This window comes from Haemaphysalis longicornis, unplaced genomic scaffold (genome assembly GCF_048455015.1).
Source record: "Haemaphysalis longicornis isolate Haplotype H1 unplaced genomic scaffold, Haemaphysalis longicornis Haplotype H1 scaffold_2, whole genome shotgun sequence".
NCBI lineage: Eukaryota > Metazoa > Arthropoda > Arachnida > Ixodida > Ixodidae > Haemaphysalis > Haemaphysalis longicornis.
In genome coordinates, this window is record NW_027526295.1 from 256866968 (window position 1) to 256884289 (window position 17322).

At 45.9% G+C, this 17322-nt stretch overlaps 1 protein-coding gene across 2 annotated transcripts; it reads left to right on the top strand.

Moving 5' to 3' along the window:
* The first annotated feature begins 215 nt into the window (after nt 1-215).
* On the top strand, nt 216-11923 carry Ssrbeta (signal sequence receptor beta). 2 transcript variants are annotated; one of them, XM_077700289.1, is made up of 6 exons: nt 216-335; nt 2538-2701; nt 8848-8946; nt 10203-10314; nt 10759-10836; nt 11709-11923. In XM_077700289.1, exons 2-6 carry the CDS (start codon nt 2538-2540, stop codon nt 11823-11825), a joined length of 570 nt encoding a protein of 189 aa, XP_077556415.1. In that variant the 5' UTR covers nt 216-335; the 3' UTR covers nt 11826-11923. The 2 variants fall into 2 exon arrangements, with proteins under 2 accessions (XP_077556415.1, XP_077556414.1); XM_077700288.1 differs by having other exon boundaries at nt 299-445.
* Nucleotides 11924-17322: the final 5399 nt, after the last annotated feature.

Sequence of the window (17322 nt, forward strand, 5' to 3'; positions counted from 1 at the left end):
GCTTATCTTGCAACTATAATACTCGTCAAAAAGTTTTAAAAAGCAATAACTTTAACAGAAATAAAGTTTAGGTGTATAATAAACAAATTACTAAACATTATGGTTACTTTGTTACAAAATGTTATTTGAAAAAAAAATCAGGTTATTAAAGCAAATACACTTTCACAATACATACAATATTTTATTTTTACCAATTAAACGAACTTATCATTTTGAATCAGTAGTCGGTCGCGTCTGACTTACTTGGCGGCGTTAGCTGGCGTTAGTAACTTACCTGGCCACATGGAACCAACGCGTTGCCTCTTTGCTCAAGCTCCGCTGTACACGTTGTCAGGGTATGTACCCGGCTCTCGTGCTTGTACGCGCCTTAAAACTTTTATCGGCTGTCCCAAGTTAAACAACCCTTCCTGCACGTGTATTTTAGCTGCAACTAACGGATCACATGGTAAGAACCTCGAAAATAAACCGGATCTGTACAGTTTTGTAGCCTTTGCTGGGCATGACTGTCGGCGTTGGTCATGTTTACATGGTTTAGAGGGGTTTATTTCAGTTAATCAAAGCATGTCTGTGTGATCTAATTTGCCAATGTTGCTTAACACGATTACAAGTTTAAACGCGTCGAAAAGCAGTGTTGCACGAAAAATGTTTGGATAGCGTCGGTATTATGTTGCTCGGAGCGATCAGTGATATGCGAGTTTGCGACTTTCAGTTTGTCGCATATTGTAACGAGGCATGCACAGAGTGAAAGAGAGGTGTTAGTATATAGCAATCGTAGTAGACAAGTCACGTTAGCAGTTGATTTGTCACCCGGTTTGTAATTCGGCAGTTCCTTCGCGTCGCGACCGCTTGACTTTAGCCAGCCGCATGCTCCAGTTTTGTACTGTCCTGACAGCTCGGTTAAGAACGTTTGAAAAGGGGGAAAGAGCGGGTAATATGTGTGCGTGTGTTGAGTGGGATTGGGTAGATTGCACCGAGTTATTCTTTTTATCATTGCTGTGTTCGTGCAGAAAGTTTGCGTCACGGGCAAATATTCTAATGTAAAAATTTTACATTTTTTTAGTTACAACATGCATCATCTCTGTTTACTCAGCTGTGTTGTTCCAGTGCTAAGAGGACATGCGTTCTTTAGATGGAACCGATGGATTTGCTCATGACTTGAGCTCGATCTTATAGCTTTAAACGCCTAGCTGTGACTTTGAAGCAAGCTATACCGGTTGCGGCACTCGCGTTAACACTTCTAGCACCTCGCCTATTCAAGAATTTTAATGTTTCACGACGATATCATTGCCCAGTTTCATTGCTTTAGAGGCGTTTGTAAGATAAGGAAATATATCTAGTGGTTAGTTCATGAAGTGCCCTTCCAGAATTAGTTTTGTTTGCATTAATGCAACGAAAACGGGATTTTTGATGCAAGTTTGTATTGCGTAAGTGGAAAGTGGGCATGGCTGTGCTGCTTCCAAAAAAAAGGGAAAAAAAAGAGAGGGGCTGATTTTGTGGTCAGGGCACCAGAAGTGATTCAGGAGAATCTGAAATTGTCTGATTTATGCTTTGACAATAATTGGTCAAGTCTGCTGAAAATATTGACACGTGTCTGTTAGAAAAGTTAAATGTTTGATTTGAAGTGGTTTTTTTACCGTCGCAGGAATTGGTGAAGGTTCTATTGTCGTTCAAAATATCGTTACAAATGCTGCAGGCATTGATGAAGGTTCTGTTGTTGTCCAAATTACCGTTACAAATATGTGACTATCATTACAACAATTTCGGTTTTGTTTCCGCGCTGCCACCGCAGTTGCCCAACTTTGCACTGATTTGCCATGGCACCTTTGTTGCCTTTCACATTGCATTGTAGGGGTGCTAAGGGAGTTAAATTTCCAACAATTTCGATATTTTTGCCGAAGGGTACAGATGCGTGTAATTTCTTTATGGCAGGAATATCAAAACAAAAGGTGCGGCCATTTGTCAGAATCATTTTTCCTGACAAGCCCCAATATTTTTAAAATACCAATGATCAGTCTAACAGATGCTAAACTTGGTGCCATTGCAGAGTTGTAATGAAACGCGGTGTAATTTGTATTGAGGTACATGCCTTAGAACACAAGAAGGGAAGGCACGGGGAACAGAAAAGTGGCCTCATTCATATAGACGGATGCAAGCATTGCTCCAAGTTTGGAGTTTCGTTCTATTAGTATGGTGGTAGTGGTTGTGGTTTACGAGAAAGAAAAAGGAAAGGAAGTGCACTGGGGACATTTTTGAGCTCAGTATGCATACCGAGTTCCATTAGTATGCAAGTTCCACTAGTATGCATTACTGCATTAAAACAGTTCTGTCTTGCTTCGGTGCTGAAGATGAATAGCACTGGGTCTTTTTGTTAGGATATCAAAGAAGGTGCTTTGGCACATTGGGAAGAGAAATGTCTCTCTTCGTGCCAAATGGAGCAGTCCTGTGTGTCTTTGATTGCGACATTGGAATGGGTGATTTTGTCGTTAAGTGCGTTGATGGTCGAGCTGACGTGGTCGGTGTGTGGTTACTCGCTGCAGATGCTGAGAATCCTCGTTGGCGTCCTGTGCCTGTGGTTGGTCCACGCCACGGAAGAAGAGGTCACTGAAGCGCGGCTACTTATACAGAAGCGCATCCTCAACAAGTACCTTGTCGAGGGCAGGGACATCATCGTCGACTACAACATCTACAATGTTGGCGGAAGGTACCACTGCATATTCACTTGCCTGCTCATTTTGACACCCCAAAGGGAATCGAGTATCACGTGCTTGAGGATAGCTTCAGATGTCTTAAAAGTAGTGTTGTAATGGAAAGGCAGGCACTGCGTTGCTGGAAAGTAGCATAGTATGCATGCTAGCAGCTGTGTGAAATGCAAGGTACTCTTCTTTTTTTTTTTTTTCTTAGAGTAGCTGGGAATTGTTTGGTGTCAAGTGATGTCACGAGCTGTAGTTTTCACTCCCGGTAGTAATTGCCATTTAGAATGGAATAAAAATTTTGCTTCCAACATGTGTGTTTGATGCCACCTAGGCAGAAGGCACTTCATTTTACTGCTTGAGTGGGCCTGGGGTCCCATTCAAGAGAACAAAACTTCACAAATACACTGTACAGGGCAAAGCATTGGTTTGAAGTGACACTGAAGTGCTTTGTAAACATTTAGGGATTACTAGCGCAAATTGTATTCCGGAGTCCATAGGCCATGTTTCGACCACTCCGAGTGCGTTTTTACGAGAATTTATTTAGCAGAAAAATGCTGTCCTCCTCTCTGCATCCTCGCCCATTTTTTGTGGTGTTTTTGTGTGATGTCAGGAGGAAATGACTTGGCTTGACTGTGCTACTGCATGGCTCGCCGACCTTCCGACAGAGCCAGTCGGCCCAGCGTTAAGTCCGCTGGTCGCAACGGGTTGTCGCAATTCGTTCGCTCAGTTGAAACTAAGCCACGACACGTTTGTGAATGGAAGAATGTGCCTTTCTTTACATTGTTCGTTTGTACACTGTGTCAAGCTCCAAGTCCAGGTCTCGGTTCCCAGCTGCGGCGGCCGCTTTTCTGTTGGAGGCTAAGAGCAAAAACGCCCGTGTGCACGAAATTTTGGCACATGTGAAAGATCCTCAGGTGGTCAAAATTAATCCGGAGCCCTCCACTACGGTGCGCCTCATCGCCTGCGTTGCGTCGGCGCGTAAAACCCTACAATCAGAATCAGATCCAAGTCCAGGTCGCTCCACACAAGTGCTGCACAAGCGCACATGCGACGCTTCGCTGACTGGTACGCTAGTAGGAAAATCTAAGGCCACTTGAAGGCGGGAGAAGAGTCAGCAAAGTCAATATAGGTACAAAGGAAATAAAATCAACTGAAACTTTTACCGTACAGCGTAAAACAAGGGAGCAGGAAGCACTTTTTTGCGCTGGGTGAACAAGCACAGTGGTCAGCAGCACGAACACACATCTGAGAATGCTTTTCTGTCTAAGAATTGCTAGACGTGATATATTGTGGAAATTTTGGGGACGCTTACTGCAGTAGCGTTATACAACAAATAGTCATTTAAGCTGCTTGAAATGCTAAAACTAAACAAAAGTGTAAAACTGGTTATACATTATATACCTTATATTTCCAACACCGGCAGTGCTTGTTCGTGGCCGAGTGGTCTGGAGCGCTAGGTATTTCATCTTGCATGTTGCAAGTTCGAATCCCCGAGGGTGCATTATTTTTTTTTTTTTTGTAAGTTGATTTGTTTCGTTTTCGGCCGATGTTTTCTATACTGAGTTCACCATTTTTGGGCCGTAACGTTCACTGCTCTATGAGTGAGTTCGCAGAACGCGCGCAGACTGACACTGCCGCTCTAGCCAGTTGTTGCCATGAGCACCGACTGCTTGCGGGCAGTGGGCACAGGCCAGAATCAGCAGATCCTTGGCCTGGTGCGAACACGCTTTTTACGATACAGGCATGAGTGAGGCAAGCTCCAAATATGGGGGAAAAGCGCATGGAGTTTGAGCGTCTGCGGTGACGTGGTGGTGTGCAATCACTGCATAGGTCTCGGCTAGTGATTGCTACGATTCCAAGCCGTCCTGGGAGGCTTATCTTAGGCATTTTACAGCCGAGAACATGGAAGAAGCGCGGTATGACAATTATTGAGATATCGAGAATGCCCATCCAATGATAACGTCGGATGTCAAGCATGTTGTTTTACAGAACCGATACCGAAACTTGTTTAAATGCAAATCTTGGACATCGTCCAATCACAATGCACCTCCTCCCGACGTCACAGCCTTTAGTTGGTGCGGCCACCGCAGACTGCGCATATTAGCTTTTCTTCTTTCTTGCTTTATAAAATAATTACCGACTTATCAACCTGATAAACGATGAAAAGTGTGTTAATTTGAGCCAGTCCACGCAGTGAAAGCAAAAACGGGAGCTTGACAAATTCACTTCAGTGTCCCTTTAAGTACCAACTCAAGTTATAAGGTGTAAAGTATAGCACTCTAATGTGCAATTTAAAGGGGTCCTGAAATGCCTTCCGCCGATGCATGGATGTACATGTAACCAAATAAAGCAATGTATTAGCAATCTCCTCCTGCAAGAATTTTGTTAAAGCGATGAGTATTAGCTGAGAAATCGTAAATCAAAAACCGCGCATTATCGTCGCGCTGTATTTCCTCCTCCTTTCAACTGTTTCTTCGCTGTTGGCCTCCCCTCCCATGATGCTCCGCTCCTCAGCGGTGACGAACTTCCGCTATTGCGCTCCCACAGACTGCCGTCTGCTACGGGCCAGCTCTTTCGGCTTTTTCATCTTTGTTGACCCCATGGACACTCCTCTAAAGGCTGGAAAAGTGAACGAAGGACCTGGCCGCATGTGTGCGGCCTGGCCTTGCCCTTTCGCGGTGTACGTAGCTGCCGTTGGTATCGGCGGCGAATTCGCAGCCGCGCGGGGAGAATCGTGCGCTCGTTCCCTTTGGTGCACCGCGCACTGTTTATCCAAAAAGCGTGGTCTCAGATGTGACCCCGCTGGTGCCGGGTGTTATTTTGCGGCGGTTGTAATTCCTACTACCGGCGGCATGTGAAAAAGGACATTTTAAACTGACACAGAACCCGTGCACAAAACGCACCGGATTGGATCGCTTTATCAGCGGCGATGAACGGGAAGGCGCAGAGCAAATTTAACCAACGCCGCACTCGATCAGCGAGAACCCGTGTTCTGACAAGCTGCACCCATGTGTTGCATTCAACACTGACGGGAAAGCGTATGTTTGCACTTGTTTGGATAGTCGTAAAATGTCCAAACACTCCGGCACTCCGATAGCAGATGAGCCGGCGAGACATTTCGGACAACATTTGACAGATGGCGTCGTATGCATTAGTGTGTCGCTACGCAAAACTGATTAGACGCTCTACCGCTCTACTAAAACTCCCCTCGCAGTGTTTACGTAGCGGGATGCAAAAATTTAGCGTTTAGCGTATGCAAAGGCCACAAACGCTGTACTAAAACTCTATTAGCAGCAAAATAGCGTGCGTATGTGAGGCCGCTTGCGTTTACAAAGCTGCACGCCGAGCGCGTACGTTTCAAACCTAGTGACATCGTTTAAATACACTGGCAAGCACAGTGTAACGTAGTCAGATATAAACCGTACGCTCAGGCGATAAGCAAGAGCTTGTTTTATGTGATTGCGCATAAAGGCCCGTTCGCACTTGCGACGAAAGCGAGTGAAAGCGGCAGGAATTCCGTCGCTTTGTCGCGCGACGATCGTTTTTGTCGAATGGTCGGGACAAATTTTCGTCGCGCGACAGAATTTCCGTCGCATTCGCTCGCTTTCGTCGCAAACGGGAATGGAAAGTTCTGCCGCTGCCGTCTGCGCCGCAGCTCGGAGGTAACCGCGCGATATGCTCGGGCCGAACGAACGCGCACACTCCCGCACGGCAGCGCCCCTAGCTGCAGCCGGCCGCGTACATCGCTCCCGGCGCCCGCCTGGAGGCCGCCCTCGGCACACTAGCCAGTATATTTCAGCCACTATAATGGAAGACATATTTTTTGCTTCCGATTAACCTAGTTCTTTGCCCCTGTGTTTTTAAATACGTGAAGTGGTTAGCACGTCGTTCTCACGCAGCTCTGTATCGTCGTAGCATCGCTGATTGTCCGAACGAAGCTTGCAGCTAAGCCAATGCAGTGACCGAAGCTGTGTGTGTGTGTGCATCGCCTCCTGTGTGTTGTGGACGCGTTCGTTTCGCGATGAAATGCGGCATTGTACTTCTGCGGGTGGATAGTGCTTCCCATGGTCTGGATTATCTTTCTCGAACGACGTACGACTCAACCTCGCATGGGGTATGTGTAGTGTGCCTGGCTAAAAGCATTCTCGCTTGCGCGCCAGAGTTGTGACTTGCTGTTCGTCCACGCAAACCGGGTGTGAGGTGAGTGCCGAATTTACGACGGGCAGGAGGAGGCAACCCATCGTCTGTCAATCGCGGTTCAGACTTGCAACGCATGTTGTGACGTTGCGTTCGTTCGAAACGCATCTCTGGATTGTTTTGAAGTTGAATAAAATGTACGCGTCAAACCCTGGCATTCGGCTCAGGGCGTTCTCTGCGATTGCACCAAATAAGTGTCACGGGGCTTTCTTTATGGTACGTACTCATGTAACATAAAATCCATGTCGTGCTATGGCCGTGTTGCATTCAATACAAACGGTTAAGCGTTTGTTTACACTTGTTTCGTTTGTCGTAAAATGTCCAACACTCCGGCACTCCGCTGGCAGATCAGCGGGCGAGCCGATGCTGAGCAGACGACTCATCTCTTTGCCGGAAGTGCGTGAAAAAGCCGCCCAATAGCAGGATGTCTAGCTCATGACGAACATATGGGAATCGATGATGTAGACATGTGAAGATGGCGGCGTCCAAAAACACGAAGGAAAGGGTGAGAAAAAAGCAACAAACTTTGCAACAAAAGTGTGAGCTTTCCGCTGCGCGTAAAAGAGTAATACTTGGCACAGATGATGTTGACGACCCTATCTAACGATTGCGCTAGTTCATTTAGTGTGCTCAAAATGCCTTTCAGGGCCCCTTTAACAAGTCTAATGTAGGGTCTAGTGCCCGTTGTACACAGAGTTGTGCGAGTGCAGTGATACTGTCGTTGCGAAGGGGGTATTGCATGCAGTGAATTCCTCGCATTGTATACTGATGCCTCCTGTTTGTTTATTTTTGCTGCATCAATCCCATTCATGCTGATCTGGGTTTGTGAGCAGTTCATAGCAACTTGACGTTGTGTTGGATATGGTGAATAGAAATTTCCTATGGCTGATAAAACATTGTTTAGAGATGATGAAAATTTTGAAGGTTGGGGTCACGCTTTTTTTTAGTTTGTTTTGTTTTGCTGTGTCTAAATGCACAAGCACTTAAAAAGCTTGGTTAGTGTGCATGTTTTTTTTTTTTTTTTGTCACCTGTGCAGGATACTTGCATAAATTAGTTCCTGCACTCAACCTTCATCACTGAGGGAACATTGACTTCTTACCAGAGGAATTTTCTCTACTAGTAAATACCTGACATGCGATAAAATACAGATAGAATATAAACTGAATGGAGGTAAGGATTTTAACTGCCAGCTAGTAAAGTATTCAGGGTCGATATTACAGGCAGGCATGGCGTGGTCAGTGCAGATGATGTTGCAGAGATGTCTGTAAGCTGACTTATTTTCCTCCTGGTATGCACAAGAATTTACCACTACCACTTCTACCGATACATCGCAATGGTGTAGGCATGGTTTGTAGGCAGTTGTCAATAGCTTATTGTGGGTTGTTTAGTAAGTGCTCGTAAATTTTGAACACAAGAATTGTTTTTCTTAGTTAACTCTTTTATACCTGCATACATGAACTTTGACAGTCTATTTCACTCCATATGCAATCATTGTTCAATGCATCTGCACAAAGTTTAAAATGCGACACAATATTAATGGGGTATCAGGCAAACAACAAAGCGGTGAGGACTTTGTTCATCACTGGAGGCCTCAAATTGTATGGAATATGGCAAATTTATTCATGTTAGAATATTAACATGCAGAATTCTTTTCAAACTGTGCAAAACCTACCAAACCAAGTGTTGTAGTTTTGGCAGTCAATGCCACATCATGACTAGTGCAGGCCAGATGGCCTGGAAATCGCCTGGGGGTGTCCTGCTGAAAGAACTGCTTACCCAAAAAAAAGTCCAAACAAATTGCAAAAGGTTGCGGGATGCTGTTGTCACTTCTGCTCCAACTTTGATTAGAGATCCAGCGCCGTAGTTTGTGTGCTGAAATGAGAGAAGAACGTAGACAGATGCGTGGGTGCATTGTCATACTACTATATTTCTATTTCTTTCTTCTCCGATGTGCAGTGCGGCCCTGGACATTACGCTGATGGACAGCTCCTTCCACCCCGCACACTTCCAGGTCACCAGTGGCCTCCTCAACTTCAAGCTCAACAGGCTGGCACCGTATCCTTGGCTTCCGTGTGTCTTCACTGCAGAGCAGTGCTTTTGTGGTCGCGGAAGTGCCTGGCTCACTGTGTAGCCCTGCCATTACATGTGTCAAGCAGCTGCAAGTCTGCACTGGGGCGTTTGCTTATTATAACTATTGCAAGAGTTCCAGAGAGAGACAGAGAGAGAGAGCGCCAAACATTTATTGTACTAATGAGCAGGAGGATATTCTTAGGGCCTTCACCCAGTGAGAGGCATCCTCATTCCAAGATTCCTTGGAGCTGGCTGGCCGTCCGGGCCCGTTCCACCAGTCGGTGCTGGTCCGAGTACTCGGAGCTGGTCAGCTGCTCCACCCAATGCTCATAAGTATGATCTGTTACCTGCGCCGGCAGATTTTGTATAGGGCACCACCTGGCTAGGTACGATTGCATTTTTTTCCCCACTGAGGGCATATTTGTGACGACAGACTCCCTGACTGCAAAGGATTTTTCCGCAGGTTTGGGGTGATGCAGCACTGCGGACAAGCAGTTTCGGTCATTGCACTTTCTTACAATTGAGAACAGGATTGGATATGCTGCTGCTACAGGAAGCGCCTACACTGAATATGAAAAGCTGCCCTCAAACAGGTGCATAAGTGGTTTATGAGAATTGTTTCGACCGTTTGAGTCATGTGACTTCAACGAACAAGCTGACTGGTGTTGGGGAGGGTGTTTCAGGGGCCATGAAGTTAAGTTTTAAACTACTAGCCTTTGGTAACTCACTCAGCTCTATCCCAGCCACAAACGACATTTTTCAATCGAAAAACGCAAAAAATGGCGAAAGACTTGAATTTCACGCTACAGTGGCGTAATATGGGCCCGCACTAAAAACACTTTTCAGTATGTTAGCTGCATGTTAGCATTCAATTGATACGACAACAGTACTAGAGACCCCACTACAATTGCACGGTCATGTTTCTTAGCGGTGGCTCATGTCATGGGCTACCGATCCCACAAACAAGATTCTGTGACGTCATAGAGGAATCGCTGAAAAGTGGCTGTGAAAAGTGTGTGTGTGTGTTTTTCTGTATCTCCATTATTTGTATGAAGTTCACGATAAGATTGGTATCGTTGTTAACTGCACAAAGTTTATTGAACCAAACTTGTGTTTTGTCTTAATTAATGGCCACTTTAGCGCGCTTGTCAGTGCCTGTGAAGCATAGTGTTCTGTCGCCGTCTGCCATTTTGAAGCACACAGTCAAAGCCGGTACGTCCTTAACTAGGCTGAACACGCAGTGGCAGCAATGTCACTCACACCGTTGTCGTCAGGCCTCTGACGCCCGGCAGGTTTAACTTCACCAGTGCCGAAGTTTCCTATCGGGCATCGGAGGACAGCCAAGAATACCAGGTATGGTCATCGCCTCTCGTACGGGAACGCAGAGTTGGTATTTTTGGTAGCATTTTAATCGGTTTTCTTGCCGTATGTTTCACTTGAGAAAGGTATCTTTGAACAGTCATAATTTGTAGGGGTTCAGGAGCATTCATTTGGTGGAAGGTAGCGAATTTTTTGGGTTGTGGGAGTCTCCGTAGATGCTGCAGTGCTGTTTACCTGGCAGCACATGGGGCGCAGAAATAAAATCTGGCGAGTAGAAATAAATATGACAAATAACAACAGGCTTCAGTAAGTATAGCTCATTGGGCTGTGTGCAACACTTTCAAAGTGCGATAAATTAACAAAGCTAAATTTCAAAGGAGATTCTTTGTTGTGATTGGTTTGTTGGCATGTTATACACAAAATAAATAGGTGTTTTTAGTGATAACAAACCCAAACTTTAATTCCATCCATTTTCAGTACGCGCACACTGCAGAGCCAGGAGAAGGTGGAATTGTCCCAGAGCGCGACTTCGACAGAAAGTTCTCGCCACATGTGGTAAGGTTCCCGAAGGGAGGGAATAATTTAGGTGTACATTGGGGTATTCTGAGGAGGTTTCATTGATTGGCTTTAGCAGTTGGAACAAGGAGCTTGGTTTTCAAGGCTGACTGCAATAAATATGAAAGGTACCACACTACTGGAAAGTACGATGCTATTCACAGGCCATTGAAAAAGTTAAATTGGCCACCATTGAGAGTTGCCTGTTTAGTACTAGTTACATAAATACTGGAAGGTAGCACATATTTATCATATGTAACTATTGAACATGCAGTTCTTGAATGCTGTTAGTCAATTGTAACTTTTTCAATGTACCGTATTCATAGCATGTGAATAGAATGGAATGTTTGGAGTTTTTTTGTGTGTGTAATGTTCTACACAAGCATATTGTACTCTTCATTTTGACTTTTTTGTCGTATTTTGAGTCCCCTTATTTTGTTGCCGTGGCATCAGTTTGTACTGCAAGATTCAGCTATATGGGCGTCTACTCTTGGCTTAAAATTTAAAATTGCGAAGGGGCAAGTCTACGCAGGTTTTACTGTTTTTCTGTGGCATTGTAAACTACTATGGATTTCTTTAAAATTTATGCGATGAGAATGCAGATAAGGAATATTCTAGTCACCTCTATAAATTGGAGCAGGTGTAGTGTTGTGTACAGTGGAGCTATTTTATACACTTGTAGGCTTCACAGGGCTACAGTCATGTCCCGGTCGCTTCGGTGGTACCTACTGCTCACTCTATAAATTTGGACACGGTGAATTTATTCGCTGCAGTTGGCCTTTATTTGTGTTTTGATAGCACGCATTCGCTGTACTTTGCATGTGTTAGCGACGTTGCTGTAAAAATGTAAAAACTTTCTTTGTTCTTCACAGATGGACTGGCTGGCATTTGCTGTCATGACATTGCCGTCTCTTGGAATTCCTTTCCTCCTTTGGTTCAAGAGCAAGTCGAAGTACGAGGCCATTGTGAAGCAGTTTAAGAAGCACTAGGACAATTGCTTGTGCCGGTTTCGAAGGGTGCAGCACAGTACCTGTTCTTTTTTTTTTAATGTCCCCAGTGTTTTGTAATAAAGTGTAAAAAATTGCGATGTGCATTCCATTTTTGAAATGACTGAAATATATGAAAAAGTTTGGGCCATACCCCCGGCTTTTTGTTTTCTGCTACAGCACAATAATGTACGTGTTAGAGGGCGTCCTAAATTAAGCAGTGAAAAAGTAGACCACATCTTTAAGCCGTAGGTATGAAAGCATCATCACCACCCTTTTCTCTCCGCCTTTTACTTCTGCTCCCCGCTGCTGTGACAGAGGCTCGGCCAATTGCTTTTGTTAAAGGAGTACTGACACGAAATTTTTATGTTACGTTTTTTTCGCTGCTATGCGTGCCTACCAGCCCACTAATCATAGAATGACAGATTAGACGGTCGAGCGCAGTGTAAACATTCATTTACGGCGTCGTTTATTCGTGCCAGTTTCGGTTTCGACTGAAAAACGCCGAGCGGCCGCCATGACAGCATGTATAACATGACGTCACCATTCTTGCCGTATCGCTGCCTCTCTGGAAGCGCGCGCGAGCGAGCGCACGCGCGCGCCCAGACCGGCCGAGGTTTTCGCCGTCCCCACAGGCCCGGGCAGCATGACGTCAGTCCCAAAACCATGACGTGTACACACGTCCGAGCAGCGCGCGCCAACCACAGCCAGCGCGTCGGCTTCGTCACGGGAGCCCTGACGTCGGCAGTTTGGGGCACGTAGCAGATGATGTCACGTCGGCCCGCTCTGGGCTTTCTCGTGCGGGCGAAGATTAAAATGGATTTTAAATATGTTTCGCTGAACGGTTGCTGTTGAAACTTGCTGGGAGATATCTCCTGATAAAAAGGAAGCGTTTTACATAATTATCTCAGCTTTGAAATTTCGTGTCAGTACTCCTTTAAGATGATGATGATTGTAGGGTTTAACGTGCCGACGCAACACAGGCGATGAGGCGCGCCGTAGTGGAGGGCTCCGGATTAATTTTGACCACCTGGGAATCTTTAACGTGCGCCGAAACCTCGTACACACGGGCGTTTTTGCTTTTCGCCTCCATCAGAAAAGTGGCCGCCGCGGCCGGGAATCGAACCCGCGACCTCGTGCTCGGCAGCGCAACGCCTTAGCCACTGAGCCACCGCGGCGGGTAATATTCACTAATTAACGCCATGAACGATGGCCTGTTGTACTCTGGCGGCTTTAAATGGTCTAAGGCTTAATGTTTCGTAGCTTTAATGTTCAGTTTAACCAACGATTTCCCAGGCAACGTCAATCCCATAGCATGTCGCGGTGTGGGTATTCTTTGACAACAGACCTCAAAGTGTAATGTTAGGCCTAACATAAGGCCAGTGTGCTGCACGTAGTTTGGCTGGCTCTTTAGCAACAGCATAACTGTTGCTAAAGCTTCATCTTACATCACTGAAATCCTGGGAAGTAGGGTAGAATGCTCAAGCCCTAAAGCATGCCATGGTGGCGTCCCTGCATCGCTTTTGTTTACAGCTCTCCACTGTTCAGATGCAGCCAAGCCATGCTGTAAGCTTGCAACTGTGCTGGCTACAAATTTTGCTGCAAAACCGAGCTCATCCTCCAACCTCTTGAAGTTCCAGTCATGCTGCAAAAGAACAATGGTGGGCACAGTTACTGCCCTGCATCTCCCAACATATGCTTCTACAGAGAAATTATACACCACAGGTCTCTTCCTCTTCCTGCCTTTTTGCGCCTCCACAGGGACTGACAGCTGGGCCGCTTGTTTGGCTCTGCGCAGGGCCATTGGCTGCTTCAGCGGGTGGGCGCCTGGCCCACTGATTTTTCCCCTGCACACCCCTCAGCGGCTCCTTCCCAGTAGTCTCCACTGTGCCCCCATTCCCTCCAACATGAGCCCACACCTTCATGAGGGCCGACGGCAAGCATGTGCCACTACTACGACCCCTTCCCTCTCGATACTGTCACATGCTACATTGATGCAGCGTATTATTCTGCTTGTGACTCCACTGCTTGCATCATTATGTCCCGCCCCACTGACACCCCAATCACCTCCACAGAAGGCCCTTACTCCCACCCTACCTTACCCTTCTTACCTACCCTCCCACCCTTAGCTATCGAACTGGCGGCGATCTTTCACGCAACTAGAGAACAATTTTTCCTGCCCCCTTCTCCCCGCTATCGCATTTGCTCCGACTGCATGGTGGCGATTCGAGCTCTTCGCGACAACCAGCTTCCAGAAGATCTGCATGACAACCTCTCTGAAACTCTCTCGCTCCTCTCCCCTGCCTTGGTCAGTGTGGTGTGAGTGCTGGGCCACTCGGGAATCATCGACTATCAGCTGGCTAACCAGCTGGCCCGGAGATCCCTTGGCCTTCCCCACCCTTGGCGGATGATGCATATTTGTACATAAAGACCTTCAAACAGCACTAGCAACACCTCCAGCCCTCGCTACAGACTCTTCTGCCACCCCACACTTCTCTATCGACTGCACACCCTTCGGCAGGTAATTCAGCTCGCCGCCCTCACCCTCCTGCGCGAATCTACCTCTACGGTTATAGCTCCGACCCAGTTTGTCCCAACTGCCCCTCTACGTACACAAATGTTGAGCACATCCTTTTCTCCTGTCCTCTGCCCTAACCCTCCACCTCCCAACTGGCAAACGTGGTTGGCGTAGGTGGCCCTTGTCGACCACCTGGTCATGGTTCTTGCGGAGGAGTACGAAAGGTCTTAATCTGACTGGCAATAAAGTCTTTCTCTCTCTCTCCCTCTCTCTTACCTCCAAGAGTGCAAAGAGCGGGTGGTTTCCTTGGAACAAATTATACAGTGAATGTTAAATGGTTAACAGAAGCAAAAGTCGCTGTGTTTGGGAGAATGCAAGAAACTGCAGTGAAGTCTGAATCAAGACATCCTTAAGCCTTTTGCTACCTTGAGAAATGGCCAAACTTCTACCCCTATTGCTAGACGTGTTTTTCACAAGGTCCTACCAGCACTTTTTTTCTCCATGAAACAATCATGAAAAGGGTGGCAGGGGGAGGTGAATCAAGGGGTAAAGTTCCTTCTTCTCAACCAGTTTTGCAATGCATTTTGCAAGGCGAGCGATATAATCAGAAAACAACAACAACAACAAAAAAAAAAACAGTGAAAATGTGTTAACAGAATACCTTAAAATAGTACTTCCTTAAAACTTGAAAGGCATAGTCACAAGTTCACCTTGTCTTTACTGCACTGCTATGTGTTCACAGCAAAAGTCAACTGTTCTCAACATCCTCACTAAACGGAAGTTCACAATGGGGGTCTGGGCGCAGCTCTCTGCTTTCCTCGGTCGAAGAAAAGCTTTTGTTTGCGCACACCCATTGTTCTGCAGCCAGCATTCTTTTTTTAAAAATGCCATAGAATAGAACACTTTAAGCTGCATGGAATCAAACCATAGCTTGCCCAGTTCTACGCAAGAGGTATTAGGCCACGTAACGAACAGGACCCATCATCAGCTATGTTGGCACAAATTTTCATTATAACTAGCACTCGCCAACAGTAGCAAAAGGGATAACCAACCGATTGTCATCACATGCCCTTTTGGAGGAAAGAGTGGGTGTTCGAAATGGTCCCTTGCCAATGGTGCCAACAATGTAAAATTAGTTTCAAGTGGAGCATCAAAAAAAAAAAAAACAAAAACGCTTCTAACATTGCTATCACCAAGGTTCATAGTATTAGAAAATATAAAGATTACAGTTTTATATTTCATAGTTTTGTCTAGTTCCCCCGAAAATGATAAATTATCTTTTATTATCTTGGGAACTCATTGAGTGCCTCAAAAAATAATGGCACATATAATAATAAAACACCTCACTTAAAGCGAACCTGGTTTTAACGAATACCGGCTATAAAGAACAAATCTTCAATTCCCATTACCATTTGTACACACATATTTTATGTTCAGATGTAGCGAAAAACTGTTATAATGAAGTGATTTCCATTTCCCAATGCGTTTGCTATAAGTGGACTGGGCTGTATCTGAAATCAGGAAAACAGCAGCTAGCAAGACTGACAAGTTTCACAGAGTTTACTTAAAAATTAAAAATTGTTTTAAGACCAATGTACCCCCCTTAACGACAATGGACAGTAGAACCTGGTTATTGTAAATCCCCTGAACAAATCACCAAGTCAGTTCTAACTTAATTCCATGCGAAAATATTTCGATATACTAGCGAACAAAAAACCAGAGGAACTCATAGTTACGACAGGCAGCTCTGATGTGACATTTTGTGCTTTGGCAAAACTGATGCCCCACTATACTTTGCAAGAGGCAGGGACGCCGGAACCGGGGGTGCAGAGCAAGTATTTTTATTTGCAGGCCCGACTCGACCCCCCCACTTCCCGCCCCACTGACATCTTTTTTGCAACTTACGATCTCGTGTTCCTATCAATTTGGCTGCTTCTACTAAGTGACATTGGCCAATTTTAGATGCGACGGCATCTCATTCACTTGCCTTGTCACTCCATACGGCGTTGTCGTTGTCCGTCCACACCCCTCCCCCATTCTCCTCGCCGCGCGAGCTGCGCTCTCCGCCGCTCACCCCCTCTCCTCTCCGACAGCGAACACTCCCTCGCGAGGGGCATTGGATTGGCTTGGATTGGATTAAAGTGGATTGTGTTGGATTGTGTTGCGTCATAGCCGCGGCAGGGGGTTCACGGCACGTTTCACGCGATGGGAGAATCAACCTAACGGAAACAACAACGGAACCCCCTATGCGTCGCATCTACACAGGGGTTCCCGCGAGGGTAGGTGGGAGTAATTTTTACGTTGATAATACAGTAGATTTACGTTAAGACGAACTCAAAGGGACTGTAAAAATTTGTTCGTATTATCATAAATTTATCTTAAGCGGAGGTTTTTTTCATTGTGGATGCTACAAGAGAGAAAAATGTTGTTTGTCTTAACGGGAGTCTACCGTACTCACAAGACACGAAAGCGGCCATGCTGGTCTGCTTGGCAGCAACTTGTGGAATGCAAGAGCTGTGGGCAGCCTCGGCCCTTCTTGTGTGGGGTTACTAGAGCTATCGTAGCCACTCAGCATCGCGATGTGGTGAATAATTGCCGGAAGGGCCATTCTCCCTGCAGGAAAAAGATGCAAGGAAGCCCACACTAACGCGTAACACTTGAAGGTAGCGAAGCTGTATGCAACCTTCACGAAGGTTTAGTCTACGATTGCCGCCGATTTTCTTCTTCTTTTCTGCCACAACGGCATTTACTCCATCTTTGTTGCTACATATAGGGAAGCTGACAGTAATGCGTAAGTTATAATCATTGGACATTGAACGTTACATATGCGTTAGCAACTTTTCACCACACTGACACTGTTGAGTTGGAGGTATGTTTATGTCCACAAGGCGTGTTACAGCTCTCCAAAGGGTACAAGGAACGGGGTGGGTCAATGTAAAACGCGCATGGAGGAAGCCAACGCACCCAGTGACAGGTGCGATG

Coding starts and splice junctions, on each gene's coding strand:
- Ssrbeta (XM_077700288.1), top strand. Junction 10,315..10,758: donor AGGACAGCCAAGAATACCAG/GTATGGTCATCG, acceptor ATCCATTTTCAG/TACGCGCACACTGCAGAGCC. Junction 10,837..11,708: donor GAAAGTTCTCGCCACATGTG/GTAAGGTTCCCG, acceptor TGTTCTTCACAG/ATGGACTGGCTGGCATTTGC.